Source organism: Neopelma chrysocephalum, unplaced genomic scaffold (assembly GCF_003984885.1).
Source record: "Neopelma chrysocephalum unplaced genomic scaffold, ASM398488v2 Primary Assembly neopelma1_96926, whole genome shotgun sequence".
NCBI classification, from domain to species: Eukaryota; Metazoa; Chordata; class Aves; order Passeriformes; family Pipridae; genus Neopelma; species Neopelma chrysocephalum.
The window spans coordinates 1,086,827-1,105,280 of NW_020925569.1; the positions used below are offsets into that span (position 1 = coordinate 1,086,827).

Below are 18,454 nucleotides of genomic sequence, written 5' to 3' on the forward strand. Positions count from 1 at the left end.
CTTGCACCACCACTCACAGATGTGTGGCTCTATCCATGTCTTCTGTCAAAACACCTTACCCTATAGCCAACAGATCCGCCATGAGGGTTTACCAACTAACAGCTTTGCTGGTCTAGATGTGCGCTCTTCAGCTAGGGCTTGGTAGCACTTCTTTCTCCTCATCAAGCAGTGGTGCATGTCACAATCTCAGTTTGTACAATTCATGAGGATTAGCTTCCCTGTGATAGCTAGTGGCTTCCTTTTAGGAGTTAAGAAAGCTGCTAGGCGTGCTCAGTATTAAACTAATTTCCACAAGATGAGTCTGGGCACTTGCAGTTTTGTACCCACCACTGCTTCCTGTGTCAGCGCAGGAAGTTCCTTCCTTCTGGGCACTAAAAAATGTATCCATCTGAAGGGTTTTATTTATGTTTTTATGATTCACTGGAGGAACTTCAGTCCTCCCATGACAAAAGCTAGCAGGGAAACAAAAACACCAAAAAACCCATGCTGCGATGATGTATTAAATTGTAGATATCTGAGGTATTTCTTGCCGGAGTTCTGCTTTTGAACATTAGAAAATTGTGTGATGCAGGACTTGTAGTCCTTGGAAGAAGATGCCCAACCGGTTAACCGGTTACCCGGTTAACCAACCGGGTGAAGGTGGAGATGAGCTTTGTTTAGGCCACCTTTTCTAGGCCCCTCTCCGAGTGGAGCAAGCAGTGCTGTCCTTGAAAAGGCTGCTTGGTTGTTCAGGGTGCTGCCCCAAGAGACTGTCATCTCCGTCAGTCTCAAATGACCAATATCCTGAACCGCCTGCATGCAGGGTTGGGTCTGCGGCTCCCAGTGCACCTTTCACCTGCCGTTTTGACCCTCGCCTGTCGCTACAGGACTTCTTGCATGGACTCCCCCCCCCCCCTCCCCCCCCTCCCGCTCCTCCCCCCCTTCCCCCCCCCCCCTGCCCCCCCCCCCCCCCCCTCCCAAACCTGGAACAGCAAACCTCTGTGTGCTCCGAAGCTCCCCTCATCCATGGGGGTGCAGCACCCGCCGGCGAGGCCTCCCCTCACTCTCCTTTGTCCCGCCGGGGCTAGGGCAGGGGCCGACCGTGGCCGTGCCCGGGGGCCAACTGCGCCCGTGGTGCAGGGGCTTCTGGGGTCCCAGGAGCTCCATGTATTATGCACTATACTATAATACTACGTACTATAATATATACATACTATATACTATGATGCGCTGAGACACTGGAGGAATCCCTGTGGGAAAGAAAATGTGACTTTGATTGAAGCAACATATCATTGTGGCTCAAAGAAGAACAAAGTTTTCCCAGTTCTGTAGTGATGGAATTACTTTTATTACTTTTCCTTCTTTTTTTTCCCCCCCCCTTGTTTTTTTAATTAAGAACCAAGATAAAACAGAATGCTTTAGCCAGGCACAGTTGAGCATGCTCATTGTGGAAGAAAGTGGAAGAAAGTACCTGTAAAAATGCTTTTTATTTTTGCTTGGCTTTTCTTTCTTTTTTATCCTAAGATTTAAGGATGAGAACTCAGTGCACTGTTAAAACTGTACTCTGTTCCACTGAAGTGTTCTTTCGGATACACTGTGTATACGGGGGTTTTGTTTGTTCTCTCCTGTGCCCCCCACCCCCACCAATTTGTCTTGGCCTTACCAGAAGCTCCATTAAAACTCGCAGTAAGTGCAGCTATGATGATGCTGTTGCTGAAATTTGACCTTTCAGTTACCAACAGCATGTTTATTGCCGTCAAGAGAATAATTACAAGTTTTTTTATTTTTACTCTTTTATGCAGAAAGTTCCGTGTTGTCTGTCAGTTTTAACTCAGTTATTTGAAAAAAAGCCTGTCATTTGTATATCTCATTAATGTGCTGATAGAACCTATATTTTGTTGTATCTGAAAAATTTTTTGTGCTTTATGGTCATTTGTATGGTCATTTTTTTTTCTTCCTATAATAGAATTACAGCTGTAGTAGTTTAACAACATGTTTTCATACTAATGCATAATATCTAAAATTGTTCAGGGGTACTAATGAAATGAACAATTTATTTTAATTTGCTTATACATTATGCTTTGTTGGAGCAACAATACTGTGACAAGGAATGAACAAGAAACTAGCACAAAAACAGATCAAAGAATACTGGCCTAAAAAGCATAATGCTTCTATCTGCAGTTCTGAAGAAGCATCAAAAAACATTTTTAGACAAATGACTAATACATATGTCACTTATTCTTACAGGACGATATATTCTTAATGATATAGGCAGGCATTAGAAGAAAACAATGTTGTCTAAGTGTTTCACACCAGAGTTTATTTTGTGGGAGATGGTAAAATGAAGGATTGGCATAAAAGTGATGTGACTGAAATGCTGCTCTGCAGAATTCAAGTTGCAGGTGTGCGAATAGTGTTACTAAGTCAGTGGGGCCTGGGTCATTCTCAGTACAAAAGAAATACTCTTGCTTTAGAAAAAAATGCCTAATACATTGTATAATAAAAGGAACATTGTAATGTGATGAATGTAATGCTGGGCTCTTAATGCCAGTATGACATGAGGGTGATGCATCAATGATCCATTATTTTGTTGAGCATTTGAATCTGTTTTCTACTTCGCATACTAGCTTTGCCCTTACTGAAGTCATATCCCATCTGAAACATACTTAAAGTAACACAAAGGGAGGGGGTAATTAGTCATATCTGGACTGATGTTTGTAACCATGTTTTCACATCCAGTTACAATGCAGAATTTTTTGTTTTTCATCTTGTGTGTAAATAGGTAAAAACTTTCAAAATGTGTCTCTGCACAATTGACAGTTGAGTTTTCCAAGCCTGGATCCTAGTTTCTGGCAGCTAGTAAGGATATGAGATAATGGACACCTGCCTCCTTTAAAATACCTTTGAGAGTTTCAGCTTTGTGAACCAACTATGTTTAAAAAACAGGATTTCTATGCAGATACATTTGCAGTTTAACATTATTTCTGAATAGCAGAGAACAAAAATCAATCTGTGAATGAAGTAATACAATGCACCTGCTCTGTAAACACCACTTCCTTGCAAAGCTGTACCAATTACATTATGCTCTTGTTCTTCTCCCACTTTTCCTCCTGAACTTTTGGCTGCAAGTGTCCTGTGTCTGCATGAAAAAGTCCGCTGTTACTGTGCTAATTGCCAAACCTTTCTTCCCTATTTTGAATTAAGAAAGGCTGCCCAAATTTATACCATTTGTAATGTGGAAGTAACATAATTTGAAATGAATGAAATTTTGTCAAATTTACTGTGACAGTTTCATTCTTTAAATAAATATAGGAGTTCAGGAACAGCATTACTTTCTGATAAAATTTTAGTTAATCCAAAAATAAAAACTGTGGTTTGTCTATGTTAGTCAAATATGACCTTCCAGTTATCTAGCCATTGCCAAAACATTTATATTTGTTCATTTACATTCCTTTTTTTCAAGTATTTGAAGATTTTTATGTTTAAGAGAGAAACTTACTTTTAAATTTTTGACTATGACTGAGCTCTCTGTAACTTTGATTTCTGGTTGATTTAGTCTCCCCTCTCTTTGCAGTAAAGGGTTACCTTCAAGTTCAACATTCACTTTGGAAGACAGTGCTATCTATTTGACTTCAGAACAGAGCACACTGGAAATGGAAAATGATAATGCTTCAGTTTTGGATGTCTACTTAGTAAGTTGTCAAACAGTTTCTCCTGTAATTTCTTTAACTCAGGCTCAGAAAGTGACTAAAATACCTGCTTAACTTCAAGATCCAGAGGTTCATTGAGGTATTTTTCAGATGAAACATATGCTTAAGTACCCCACCAAAGCAAATCCCTAAAGAATCTAAATACCTATTAACCACTGTGTTAATAACGAAGTATGCCAAAATGCCTTTTCATTTTTCTCTAATGGTAGGAGTTTCTTTCCTGTTATTTGTTTTCCCTTTGAGGGGGAAAAAAAAACCCACAAAAATTCAAACCAAAAACAATAATATCTTTCCTCTTCATGTTGAATACTCCATGTTAAACTGATTGCATTCTTTATTTTTCTTATCTCTAGTTACCTAATCTTTGTCTTAAGAGATCCAGAATATCTTAGAATCATAAAACAGCGCAGGTTGAAGGGACCTCAAGAGATCATCTGGTTCAACCTTTCCTGGGAAAGGGAGCCTAGATAAGATTATCCAGTGCCCCGTTGCAGTCCATCTTGAAAACCTCCAGCAATGGGGACTCTACCACAGCCCTGCAGATGTTTTTCCAATGATTAATTATTTGTCCAGAAAAAAATTTTCTTCTGTTGAGATGAAACATGTTTGTATCTGATCTTTCATCGAGATGAAACGTTTGTCACATTTTTTTTCTCTGTAGGCTGTACCGCTGATTTTTTTTTCTTCTTTTTAGCCAGCAACACTTGAATATCTATAGTACCCACTTAATAGCTACCAGTTTAATAGTCCAGCACACTTAGGAAAGTTGTTTGTCCTGCCTCCGTTGAAACAAGACAGTAGCAAGTACCAGTGGTCAATTATATGTAGAATTGACTTAGTTAACTGTGAACTCAAGTAGCCCATTAGATCAGCCTATGCCTGTAAGACTTGTGTTAATTGGGCTCATTGCTGGTCTAATGTTGACCAAAATGGTCTGTTAAGAGGGACTCAGAAATCCTGAAATGAACAAATGACTAATCACACACAACTTAACCTTGCTAGCAGATTGGCTGACTTAAATGAACTATGCTTTTAACTAAATAACTTGAGGGTAGGATCCACAGCTGTAACAGTAACACCTATACACTCATAAACAACAGCAAGGATGCGCATGTAGGTGTACTAGAATAGTGGGGAATACTTCCCAACACTTTACAAAGGCAAGAACCCTGAGTCCAACCACCTCAAGCACATGTATATCAGTGCATGAAGTCTGGGCAACAAAGAGGAAGAACTGCAGCTCCATGCCCAGTCTGACTTATGATGTGATAGGAATCACAGAAACTTTGTGGGAAGACTCACATGATTGGAAGAACACAATGGATGACTACAAACTCTTTTGCAAAGATGGGGAGAGGAAATGGAGTTGCACTTCATAAAAAAAAAGAGAAATCTGAGTTTAGGAAGGTAAGCTGTGGAGACCACAAAAGGTCTATAAAATGCTTTAAGAGAATATTAGTATATGTTACTGGCCTTCCAACCAGATGACAAGGCCAACAAAACTTTACTTTGTCTCTTCAAGCAAGTATTGAGCCAACAGAACCTGGGCATCACAGGTGACTTCGATTACCCAGGGATTTGTTGGGAGAACAGTACAGCAATGCACAAATTGTCCATGAGGTTCTTGGAGTACATGAGGGCTGCATCCTGCTACCGGTGCTGGTCAAGCTGAGTAGGAACAGTGTGTTGCTAGGTTTACTACTCACAAAATGAAGACATACTTGTCAACATAACTTCAAATGATAACCTTGGATGCAGCAATCACAACATTGTGGAGTTTAAGGTCCTGCTAAGCATAGTGAAGACCAGTAGTAGGACAAAGGCCCTGAATTTTAGACATACCAGCTTCAGTATACTCAGAGCCCAGATGAGAGGGCTTTAATGGGAAGCATGCGTGAAGAGCAAAGCAACATGTGAGTGCTAGGAGTTTTTAAGAAACAGACTCAGTGCTTGTCAGACTGCACAGGGAATAGTATGTCCAGCTCTGGTCCGCACAATTCAAAAAAAGATGTGGACAAACTGAAGAGGGTATAAAGGAGTGCCATGAAGAGATCAAAGTTGAGGAGAATGTGCCATTTGAGGAAAGACTGAAAGAGTTAGGTCTTACTTGCTCGATAATCTCATCCAGGCTCCCTTTTCTGCAAAAGGTTGGACTAGATGGTCTCTTGCAATCCCTTCAGCCTGGGCTGTTCTGTAGTTCTCTTGGCCCCATTTGAACAATGAAACCATTTGTTGTTGACAGCTTTTGAATTTAGTTTATAAAACAACAATCTTGTTTATCACTAACACTGCTTAGCAATGTGAAGTAGTTCTTTTTGGGTTTGAAGTCTGTAGTGTAGATGGTGGAATGCTCTGAAATTCCAGTGACAGACATAGGTAATACCTTCTGTAAAGCTGTCTGTGTGAGTTTCAGGTGTGATGGTGATCTCTTTAGTTAGTTTTTGGCTTGTAAAACATTCATTACTATTATGTTTGGGAGTCTGCAGTAAGTGTATGTGTATTCCATTGATGAATTATCAACAGAAAAATAATTAAAACCCAACTCTGGATGTTATACAAATACCCAGTGTTTATTCACCTTAGTCAAGGTCTGAAGGTATAAATAGGTCTTAAGTGGAGAGAATCATAGATGCTTTTTTTGACCTAGCAACACCTTTCTCTCCATCCTGAAAAAAAACAAACCCCAAAATTCAATAATCAGGGTAATGGCACATACTTGAACTGTCTAGGTATGTAACAGCTGACAGCTTCAAGAAAATTGGATACCATGGCTAAGCACGTCTTATGTCTTAAGTGGCAAACTCATCTTGAGCAGTTACTTACCCCTGCCTTCTCTCTCTTGTCCCACACACTGTATGGATGCTATTTAACTGTTTTGAGATTGCTGTGGAAGTGAGCTGTAATTTAATCACATGTACCCTGGATCTATCCTGAGGTGTTTGGGAAAAAAAAAGGAATAATATACTGTTTTTTCTACTAATCTGTTTCTTCCTAATACCCCGCAATACCCTTCGGTGGATTCGGAAACAACAATTAGCCTCTGTTTGGGAAAGCCTGATGATCCTAAAATATTATCACTTATAAAGTGGTGTTTTTTATCAGTTTGATTCAGTACTGCTGAGCAGAAGGTAGATTTTTTTGTTGTTGTTGGAGGATGATTAAATGCATGCTAGAAGAAAAAGATGCATGTTTTTGAGAACACTAGCCCAGTCATTGCTAATGTATGTCTCAAAAATAAAGCAAATCAATGATGTCTGCATTAGCTGATCTAAACCTCAATAGAAAAGGTTACAAGATACATTTTGACCTTTTAAAAGCATGAGGAGAAAAATTTAGCTTTTAATGGCATTCCCAGATTTTCCTTTTACTCTGTAATTAATAAGCCTTGTCTGTGTTTCTATTACAAGGCAAACTGCTGTAGTCTTACCCACTATATATTATAATGAAAAGTATCTTAACTTGCTTAATTTCAGTCATAACTAATCCTTTGATGTCTTTGCCTCCTGCTTTGAAATGCTAAACTGCCCAGACAAATTTTCATCCTCTAGTAAATTAAGAGCTATGAATTTCTGGTCCACTGACTGCAAAAGAAAAGAAAAAAAGAAATTGTCATTAAATTACATATTGTTAATTTGCTATGAAATGCAGCTTTAAATGGCATTTTCTGAAGAGTGTTATGTGGAAATTCAGACAGTCAAGTAAGGTAGGGTGGAACAGAGGTTGTAAAAGTAAAAGTTTCTCTTACAAGTCAGAGTATTGGGTTTGGGATATTACTGCAGACTCACACTGTGCTGCTGATGTCAAAATTGGGAATTTACCTGGTAACAGCAGCAGGTTTTGGTCAAGAACACAGGTGAAGAGATATCTTGAGTACACAACTGAATGCTGGTCTGGGCTCAGAATTCCTCAGTTCTGAAAAAAGACCAAGTTCAGCAAACCAGCATTTCTTGCATCTGCCACTCTAAGCAGCACTGTTAGGAACATCCTCAAATCCAAATTTGACTTTGAAATACCACTGGTTTATTTTCTCATAAATTTTTTAACCCAGATAATGGCTTCAGAAATCTTGCTTTTATGACTAAAATATGACTAAGCATCATCTCCAATGAGCAGCGGGTATAAGCCAATCTAAATTATTTCCAAATATTCTACTACCATAGAGTGGGAAATACTGAGTAATCAATACAAATAATTTTAATTATCAATTAAATAGTGCAGAAAGATAGAAGCAGATATATAAAATACTTGGAAATTTTAAATGTTTCTCTGCATACCTTTAAAACATTAAAGGCTTCTTGCTTTTATGAGTATGTAATACAATGATAGATCAGATACTTTGAAACAGAAGGTGCCATCTGAGATAAACAGGTTTCCCGTATGTAACTAAGAAGCAGAGAACGTAACACTCTTCTATTTAGCACTTTGATATAGAAATCCACAAAACAACAGATTAAAGCAGTGTTTCCTTCTTCTTCTGGAAATAAACTTAGTCTCTTGTTTAAATTCCCCTAAAGCCCTATTTGTTGGTGTCGGTTCAGGCACTGTCAGATAAGCATTAAATGTCAGCAAATGCTATTGAACATGACAGTTGTAGTATTCTACAGAATTTGATTAGGAAAAAATACAAGTCAAATCCTGCAAAAGGTTCTTAAGAGTGATCTACGATCAGCAAGTCCAACCAATTCTGACAACTTTAGTCCACTCTTACTATGGACTGCCTTAAAAATCATAATTTCACTTAAAAAGTAAGGAATAACTTGAAATCACCCTGTTCCTTCTGTTCTGCAGTGAAGTCTCAAATCCTTTGATTGAGTTTTCTGTCCCTGAAAAAGCAACATGTGCAATTATAAACTATCCTACTGTGTTTTTTTAGCCTTCCCATGAAATTATTTATAAAGGTAGCTGAACATACTATTTTGTCAAACTACAACATCAGTAAAATCAGAGTAGTAAAGCTTAGGCATTTCTTTATTTGATTTACTTCAAATACGCTTGATTTCCTTTACACTTCCAGCAGAACAAGGACATGCATGCAAATAGCACAACAACAAACTTTAAAGTTTGTTCAACTGTGATGCTGTTTGTCTTAATCATCTGGTGGTAAATATAGGATTTAATAAATAAATAAATATATGTCCTGCCTATAGGATTTCATTAGTGAACCATTTTTAAATGGTTCAATTTAAAGAATACATCTGTATACTTAAATACAATGCAAGGTTCTTGGGTAGTATAGAAATTTTCACATGGAAATAGAGATTGCTAGGAAAGGCTCACAAAATTTGTATATGATTTAGAAGTCACTGCCACTGAAGATAGGGATCGATAAGGGCTTCAGTAAAATAAAATAAAGGAATAACTTGTGATGAGCAAGCCCAGTGTATTTAGAGTCTGGTTAGTGTATCTATGATTTGCGTCAGATGAATTGTGTAGGTCATACTATTACATTTAAAATTACTTAGGTAGTGGTTTGTGTGCAAATGCCAGTTTTATTACAGAATTTGGAAGTATTAAAACATTGCTGGAGATTAATTTTGCATTTTAAAGCTGCTGTAGATGCAAGGTAATCAGGTTTATAAATATTGATCTATAAAATGCCTGTTTAGAAACTGTCAAAATTGTCTGACTCTTCTTACTCTTCAGTACTCCTTTTCTTCTGTACTCACTCTCATATTTTCAATTAAATTCTAGTCATGGTTTAGTTTTCTTCAGGGTGCTGTTGTGGAATAATAAGTGCAGCTGAAATTAAAGCAGTTCCCAGACAGGATACATGTAAAAACAAACTAAAAGTTGTACATCACACTGTGCAGCATACCTCAAATTTTGATATGTTGCTCTTTATGGAGGCTTCAATTTCTCTGCCTCACTATTTACTCTGAAGATACTGATCGCAAAACACAGTGGACTGAACCTGAATTCTGGGACTATGGGAAAGGAATTAAGGCGTCCTTGCTTACAGACATTCTTATCCCTGACAGCATACTAATCTTTAGAATGTTACATGCCCATAATGGAACCAATCAAGCACTCTCCTCAAAACAGAATCTTGTTTAAGGCTGAAGGGGGCAAACCTACTTGTTTTATGCAGTGAGGTTAACTGCTCCTTTCCTCTGTTATCTATCCTGTTATTTATCCCTGTATTCATCCATGCATGATCCTAAAAAGAAAAGAGGCCTATGTCTCCCATACAACTGAAGCCTAGTGTGAGGTGAAAAAAAAAATGAACACTTGAATGTAGTTTGGCAGAGGTGTTCTTGTAGAAGCAACATTATGTAAAAAGGAACATTTCAGTCACTCTTGCATGAAAATCAGACATGGGAATTATGTGCTTGGTTAGATTAAAAAGGTACCAATTCAGATTACAAGCCATACATTGCCTGAGTAAGCCAAGTGCTAAAATGCCAGCACATATTGTCGCTGAACTACATGTTCTCATGCCTGGAGCTTTTAAAGCACCTTATGAGGTAATCAATCAGCTCAAAAACATATCCATGGAAAGAGAACTGGAGCACAAAAATGCTCCAATACAAAAGGACTCAAGTAGGCTCAAACACTGTAAATCCATTATATACCCAATGTGAGACATCTGAGACAGTGATTATAGGAATGCATCCTGTAGTGTCATTTGTGCATTATTTATCATTTTAGACCAAAGTGCTATGGCTAAAATCAGTTGTAATAAAAAAATAAAAAATGTTTCTTTTATCTGTAATCAAGGTAACCCCAAAAGTTGTGCAGTGGATACAAAGTTGCTTAGGGGATCATGTCCTGCCCCTTGAAATAGATGGAGTGTTTTCCAGAGTAATATGTACAGTACTGGAGTGTACCTGTTCATAAATATGAACATCCAAAAATCCCATCTCATTAAAATGGCATCAGTACCATCAACAGCATTTCTGCGATTGACTCACAGTTAGCAGTTGCTACAAGTTCCTGTTAGATCTCTTTTCTCCAACTTTGTTATGCAAATTTTATTGGAATTTTTTCCATTGTTGGTCACTCTGAAATGCTTTGGAAGGATCAGAGGAAAGGGAGCAAGAACAAGTACAAGCTAGCCATAATTCCATTGCATAATTAGCGGAATAGCATAAAGCCAACATCAGCAACACTGCTAGTCTCCTTAGTGAAAAGTAGTAATAAGTCCAGAGGGTCAGAAATTGTGCTGAGTGACCATCTGTCAGAAATGGACCGGCAGTCATTCAGATCTGAGCTTTCAGACAGAAACTAGATGGTGCTAGTGCAAATTTTGATTAATTTGTCTTGGCTTCATACAACATTATTTTGTTTATCAGTACTAGTATTTTTCAAGTTTTTTTGCCAAACTGTTTCTTGGAAAAAAAAAAAACCAACAAAAAACCCCCCTCCTTTTTAACCTTGCATCATATTGATTTTAGAACATTTTTTATTTTACTCACTTGTCCAGCAGTTTCCGTTTGCACATTAAATTGTTTGCATCCTATAAGTACTTTACTCCCTTAGCACAGTGGATAGACTTTAATTGCCAAACCACATTACACAGAGAGAGAGAACAGCCCCTGAGAAATTAGCACTGTGCTCACTAGCATCAATGATTATGAACAACCTTACACTGGTGCATAATACAGTAGGAAGTTTAAATGTTGCCATAGAATGATATTAATTTCATTTCCTGAAGTTCAAGAGCTAGAAGACATAACTAAAATATTAATTTAAATCTAGTAGTTACCTTTCTCTAAGATAAGCTTTAGAAATGCCTTTAGATATTTTTAGTTCATAATTAAGACTAGACTGTTGTCAAACTATTTAAAGGTTAGTTTAGTGCTTGTATTGACAAGTAAAATGTAAAGGTGACCTTCAAAGTCTATTGAATAAATGGAACTTACACCTTTGTTAGGTTTTTTAACAAGGTTTTAGAGTAAGGTCACTACAGACTTTGTTTTGATTTTGTTTCTTGCTCCATATTGGACATATTAGCTGAGATGCCTTCAATTTACTGAAATGTTTTGTTCAGCTGTCAGTTTCTCTTCAACACATCTCTGACTCTACAGAAATGCTTAGAAGTGATTAACAATTTGTATTACATAACCACTGGTTCTGTAACGGGTACTGTAGAAAACTCTAATCCATTAACATTATTAAGTAATTTTTTGTGTGAAATGGAATGATTGCTACAACATTGACTAGAACATTAGTTGTGCCTGAAAGTTTTTGGGCAGGTATGATTTTTCAACTGGGGAAGGGTGTCATGCAGAAGCTAACAGGACTTTTATTCATGACTATGAAGACTGACATTTTTCCACTAACACTTTTAAGTAATAAAGGTCACAGTCAATTCAAGATTAAAAAAAAGCTCTAGTGAGTTGCTGAGTGCTCTCAGTTTGTACTGTCTTCTCTCATGTTCAGCATTTTGCAGCAGCAAGTAGTTCTAGTTCAGGTAATATAAGTATACTGCAAGGTCTGCAAACCCATAGGGTTATCTGTTGCGTGAGAAAAGAGACTTCAATGCTTCTGATTAGGGGTCAAGGTAAGAAAAGAATCACTGCCAAATTGTGCTGCGGCCTCTTTAGAGGAAGAAAGATGTTACCTGTTTATAATTCTGTAAGAAAACAAATAAACACAACTATTGACTTTATTTATCATTTCTGTATTTCCAGTAAAAAGAATATGAGAAGAGTAAAACTAAGAGAAGTGACCATGGTTAATGAAGAGCACTTTCTGCACTCCTCATTTAAGAAGGAGAAATTTGCTGAGCCTAATAGACAAAGAGTAATAATCAACTGAACTTATTGTAAGAAGTGTCAGGATCTTTGAACCACAGAAAGGATTGATGGACTTGGCAAAAATGACATGATACATTCCACATTCTGCTGTCATCTGCTGTTGCTTGCTGAACTGGGAAGAACTGTGTATTCAGGCTGCTTTCTACTAAATTGCCAATCACCTTTTTTGGACTTGGAAGTAATATTTTCTTATCAGGTCTCTAGTGGTTTCATTTGCATGCATTCTGTAACTATGCACAAGCAAAATCTATTATCTGCTTCACCTATTTCAGAATAAGCACAATTATGAATAAAATTAATTTCATTTGTTTTGACCCCTCAGTTCTAATCTCTTAAGTCCATATCAGTGGAAATTGGAACTGATATCACAAGAGTTAGGATAAAACTCTGAACATACTATATGAAAATGAGCCTCTAAATATACTTTTACTGTTCGTAAAAATGAGAAAAAAATGTTATTTATAACAAGGCCTTATGTTGTGTAAATATGTTGCCTTTGAAATATTTTTGATTTTGGTTTATTTCTTGTAAAAGAGAAATTCTATAATTTATTTAGTAAATACTACTGTAAACTATAGTTTTATTGATGAATAAAATATTTTGTTCTAAAGACTATCACAGCTGTCAACCTGCTCTTGATCTATATTGGACTTATTGTTTTGGCATTTCTCTGTCTTCATGAAATGGTTTTGAGAGGCGTCTTGAGATATGACAAACAGGGCATCTGTCTTTATCTATTACCAGTTCTATAATGAAAAGGGGAATCTTGAAATTAGAGCAGGAAAAGCAAAGGAACGTACTCAAGAGGCACTGCTTTATAAAAGCATTTTGGGTTTTTCAGTATGGGCAATCATTTTAAGATAACTATAGAAACTGTTCCAGTTCTTTAATTTTCTAAGCAGCAGAGGGAATCCCAAACAGCAGTGACTAACACCAGATTTCATGCTTGGATGCAGTGATGCATTTAAAAATTTACATACGTGTCATTTTGAAAGCTTACCAAAGGTAATGGTAATAACATTTCTTCTAGGAGTAAGCGTAGCAAACCTGTTGAAAACCCAGAACTAGGCATTTTAAGTCCAAGAATTATGCTGTGTACCTCTGAAGAATTTTTCATTTAAGTATTTGGTGTAGTGGGGGGTTTTGGTTTGGTTTGGGGGAGGGTTGTTTCTGTTTGTTTTACTTTGATGTAATCCTATAATCCTGACAAGTAAGAAGGTATTATTCCTTAACTATGCACAGAACAGAGAAATGAAAAGGTTGGGTTTTTTCTTTCTAACTATGTACTCTGTGGCTTAACTTAGAGCCTCTGCCTCGTGATTACCACTTTTCCAGACTTTAAAATTATATTGCTTAATCTCATTTCTGCAGCATTCCTGTGAGAAATGCAAGACTAATCTGCGTGCCCTGTGAGCAAAAACATTTTGTGCTTCTGAGTCAAGTGTCTGCTCCTTCATGCACAGAATATTTAGAATGTGTCTCTGTGGAGAGCAGATACTTGTGATTAGTCCGATTTTGGGAAAAACATTAAATTTATTAGTTTAAGAATCTGATTAACCTTCATAAAGAACACACATGTCACTTTTTCCTCAATTACCTAGCAGACTTTAGTGTCTGAATCATTGTCCTTAGGGAGACACCAGAGGACACACACCTGCAACAATTCTGTCCAAAACCAGAATGTCTATATAACGATCCAGAGACTGAGACATCCTTTGTATACAGTCTCTTTAACATGGTAACTTATAAATTAAGACAGTCATTTAACACTTGTAAAAGGAAATCCTGTATAGACTATGCAGCCTACTGGGAAAACCCTCTCCAGCGCACGTGCACTTAAAACTCTTGTGTGTATGTGTGACTACACAGTTCCACTGAGAGGGAATGGAGATCACAGCTTAGCAATGTTAAGCAAACAACTTAGAATCCATTTTTTTCTCTAGCACTGAAATTACACAAAGTTTCAAGCATCAAAGACCACAGGAGGGATGCGCAAGTTTCATGTTTAAGTATTTTCGTTCTCTTCATCCTGCATTGGTGTTTTGCATTGGTAGCATTTGATGAAAAAGACTTTTAAACATACCTACAAAGCTGATGAAGCAGGATATGCCAAGTAAAATAAAATATATACAGAAGGCATAATCAACTCCCTGCAGTATTAAAGTAACATATTGGTCTATTTCTCCAGGTCTAAACAGATGGAATTCACCACAGGGAGAAAAGAAGAATTAGGTCACAGACATGGGCTATCTGTGGGCAGCGGTATCTGACTACTCTGGCCCTGCAAGCTGCCCAGAATGAAAAAGCACAGGTTGATGCCTGCTTAGAGAAAGGTAGAGAATAATTCCAAATTTGTATATCTGATGCTGTGACTTAATCATATGGCATTGAGAGCTCAAGTTTTGCCTTTGGTGGTAGCATATAATAGTTGTCCTCAGTTAAAAACAAAACAAACCAACCAACCAAACCAACCAACCATGCAAACAAACAGAAAAAACCCCAACTTCATGTCCTTGTACTATAATTCAATGGTTTGAAAAAAAACTATACCCCCCAAACACTATCTTGTTGACTCAGCTTATACTTCGGGCAATTTAATTTCATATAACTCAATGGTATTTTCCCAAACTAGACAGTGACAAAAGAGTAATCAGTACTCTACCTGTTCTTCATAGGAGCCATTTTTTGACCCATTTCCAGTGGTGCATGCATTTACTTGAAATATGAACAATATCAGCTCTTCCCAGATGGAATATGTAGGACCTAACCCTGCAGCACTTTTGTATCTGGGATTACTTCACAGGTATTTTACACTAGCCTAAAAAGATATTGATACCAGTACTGTGGTATGAACAACATTAACCCAGGGGACAGGGATCAAGATGAAAAACATTAAGAAATCATTGTTAAAATTGCTAATCCCTAACTTGATCCCTTTTGAAGTTTTGTGACAGATGCTTGCTTGGAAATAGTATCCTGTGAAGTTCATTAACTTGAACTTTACATATGAATTAATTGTTGTTAAATTTGTTAAATATTTGGTAAATGAAATTGCTAATACCAGAGAAAATATTTAATCCTCACTAATTCATTGATTTCTCATTAACTTGGAAACAGAAAATAAACATTTCATATTGAGAGATGGGTATCACCTTGGATGACTAGAGAAAAATCAAGGTGGAACTACTTGGATAATATTAGAAAATGCCTGAGACTCTTTATATAGGAATGGCAAGGTATGTAAATAAGCACCATCTTTAAATAGATTAAATGCTACATAAAAGATTCCTCCCCAGCTGCTTTCCCCTCTCCCTACCGAGACATAAAAAAATCAGTCGTTTGCTTTACTAACATATTCTGTTGTCTGATACAAGTCACTTGTCCCTACAGGCCTTATCTTAGTATGTAAATCATTATAGATGCAGAAACATAAGTAGTTTCTCCCAGTAGGGATAAGAATGGGTTGGTCTTCAAGGAACTAGAGAGTATCCTGTATCTGGTTGATGTATAAAAGCTTCCATCACAAAATACAACAAGAACACAAACTTCTGCAAGGTCTGAGGGAAGATACTGGTAACAAATACACAGGACTCTGTAGAAAAGAGACAAGAGGCTGGCTAAGCTAGATAACAGTTTGGTACAGAGAACTTTTAGGTACAATAGACTTCATAATCTCAGCTGAAATTCGCACAAGTGACTTGACTTGGTTGAGCTTTTGCCCCTTGTGTGGTATAAAATAATTCTGGCTTATAGAAAAAAATCTTATAAAGTTATAAATCTTAGTGAGAAACTCAAGAACTTATTCCCTAATGCATCACAAGATCATAGAATAGCTTGGGTGGGAAGGGACCTTTGAAGGCCATCTAGTCCAACCCCCCTGCCATGAGCAGGGACATCTTCAACTAGATCAGGTGGCTCAGAGCCCCCAGCTGCTTACTTTAATTAAGAGTTTTATAAATATAACAGTGCATCACAGAGTAACCAGTGGTAAGCTTCTGAATACTTGTATGCTTTATGTATTTATGATCTTACTTGCAATGGCTGCATCTTTCCATTCTGTCCTGTGGAAGGCTGTGAAGTGAAATTTGTCTGTGTTCCCACAGAATCTGTGTGCGTTTTTAAAGAAACCCATGCATACAAATTATTTCTTACCTCTCATCTTCTTGGTAAACCTATTTTATTTTTTCAGTTTAAGGAACAATAAGAGATGTGTGGCTGATTCGCTCTACACCTTCAAATACCATTAACAGTATGGTATCACCAGCATTTAAGTAACTCAGTGGAAAATGTCATGTGTGATAAATTATGTGATTTATTTTCCCTTAACTGGTTGTAGTGGGTTTCTGTGGTTAGGTTTTGCTAGCGAGGGGGCTACAGGGTTGGCTTCTGCTAGAACCTGCTAGAAGCTTCCCCTGTCCGGTGGAGCCAATGCCAGACGGCTCCAGGACAAATTTCCTGCCGCTGGCCAAGGCTGAGCCAAACAGGAGTGATAGTAACGCCTCTGTGATAACATACTGAAGAACAGAAAGGTATTGTGCAGAAAGAATTCCAGTCAGGGAAGAGCAGAGTGAGAACATGCGAACAACAAGGTGGACACCAAGGTCAGAGCAGAAGGAGGGACAGGAGGTGCTCCAGGAGCTGAGGCCCCTGCAGCCCATGGTGCAGACCATGGTGGAGCAGCTGTGCCCCTGGAGGCCCATGGAGGACCATCGGGGTGCAGAGACCCACCTGCAGCCCATGGAGAAGTGACCCATGGGACAGCAGTTTCATGAAGAACCTTTGCCTGTGGGATGAACTTGTGCCGGAGAGGTCCACGAAGGACTGTCTCCCATGAGAGGAACCCCACGGTAGCAGGGGAAGGACTCCTCTCCCTGAGCAGCGGCAGAAACAGCAACTGACGGGAAACCCCATTCCCTGTTCCCCTGCACCACTGCGGGGAAGGAGGGAGAACATGGAAGGAAAGAGGGGTGGGCGAAGGTGTTTTTAAGAATATTTTACTTCTCATTCTTTTAATCTGACCCTGTTAGTAATAAATTCAATTAATATCCCCACTTTCAGTCTCTTTTGCCCGTGATGGTGATCAGTAAGTGACCTCTCCCAGCTCTTAACTCATGAACCCTTTGCTGGCTTTTTTTTTTTCTCTCCTCTGGCCAGTTGCAGAGGGGAGTGAGAGAGTGGCTGTAGTGAGTACCTGGGGTCCAGCCACGGTCAGCTCACTACATTAGCTCAGGGTAACATTTTACCTACAGGATGTAATTGATCAGGATACTCTCTGTCACAGGAAATCGTCCTAGAACAGGTCCCCTAGTGACTGCCTGGTGCGTAGTGTGGTTTCTAATTGCTATTCTTCCCAGGCTCCGGCTCCTTGTAAACCTACCCAGCACGATCGCTCTGCCAGAGCAGGCACCATCAGGAATTTGCCCACGAGCGATTTTACCCTGCTGAGAGAACAGAACCATCAGGAATTTGCCCACGAGCGATTTTTCCCTGCTGAGAGAACAGCGGCCGAGGTGCAAGGGCACAGCAGGTGCAGTCGTGTTAACAAGTTACCGTCGCAGCTCCCTGTGTCTGTGACACCGGTCAGATTCGGGATCCCTGAGTTCTCCTAAGCACGCAAAGAGGTCTAAGCAGCACACTAGGGCCCAGCACCTATTTCCCAGGGACAGCCTTGCCGCGCCGTGTCAGTGCCGAGGGAAGGACACCGGAAAAAGGCGGGCGAGGAAAGCGCCGCCGCCTGCGAAAGCCTCGCCAGGCGACGGGCCGCGCTCGGCTCCGATACGGCTGTGTTGTCTCGGTAGCACAACAATTGGATGTAATTAATCCTGGCAGTACTGAGGCTGGAGCCAGCAGAGATTGCGAAGGAACCCCACGCATTCCACTTCTCCCCTTTCCCGCACGGCAGAGCAGGGCCCTACCAGGCCCATCCCCGCGCGCTCCCGCTCTGCTCCGCGCGCCGCCGCCGGGGAGCGCCAGTGCCCGCGCGCCCGGGCCCCGCCCCCGCCACTT

General features: G+C 39.0%; 2 protein-coding genes across 4 annotated transcripts in view; both read left to right on the forward strand.

The window, feature by feature from the left end:
- Positions 1 to 13,063, forward strand: part of PIP5K1B (phosphatidylinositol-4-phosphate 5-kinase type 1 beta) — a 109,780-nt gene extending 96,717 nt beyond the window's left edge. For all 3 annotated transcript variants that reach the window (XM_027670729.1, XM_027670731.1, XM_027670730.1), the window contains exons 14-15: positions 3,554 to 3,671; positions 12,323 to 13,063. In XM_027670729.1, the coding sequence (XP_027526530.1) occupies positions 3,554 to 3,671; positions 12,323 to 12,325 (121 nt within the window). In that variant the 3' untranslated portion in view covers positions 12,326 to 13,063. The remainder of the gene's footprint in view (positions 1 to 3,553; positions 3,672 to 12,322) is intronic.
- Positions 12,363 to 18,454, forward strand: part of FXN (frataxin) — a 17,724-nt gene continuing 11,632 nt past the window's right edge. The window contains exons 1-3 of the mRNA XM_027670736.1: positions 12,363 to 12,434; positions 17,803 to 18,027; positions 18,109 to 18,242. Of these exons, the coding sequence (XP_027526537.1) occupies positions 12,363 to 12,434; positions 17,803 to 18,027; positions 18,109 to 18,242 (431 nt within the window). The remainder of the gene's footprint in view (positions 12,435 to 17,802; positions 18,028 to 18,108; positions 18,243 to 18,454) is intronic.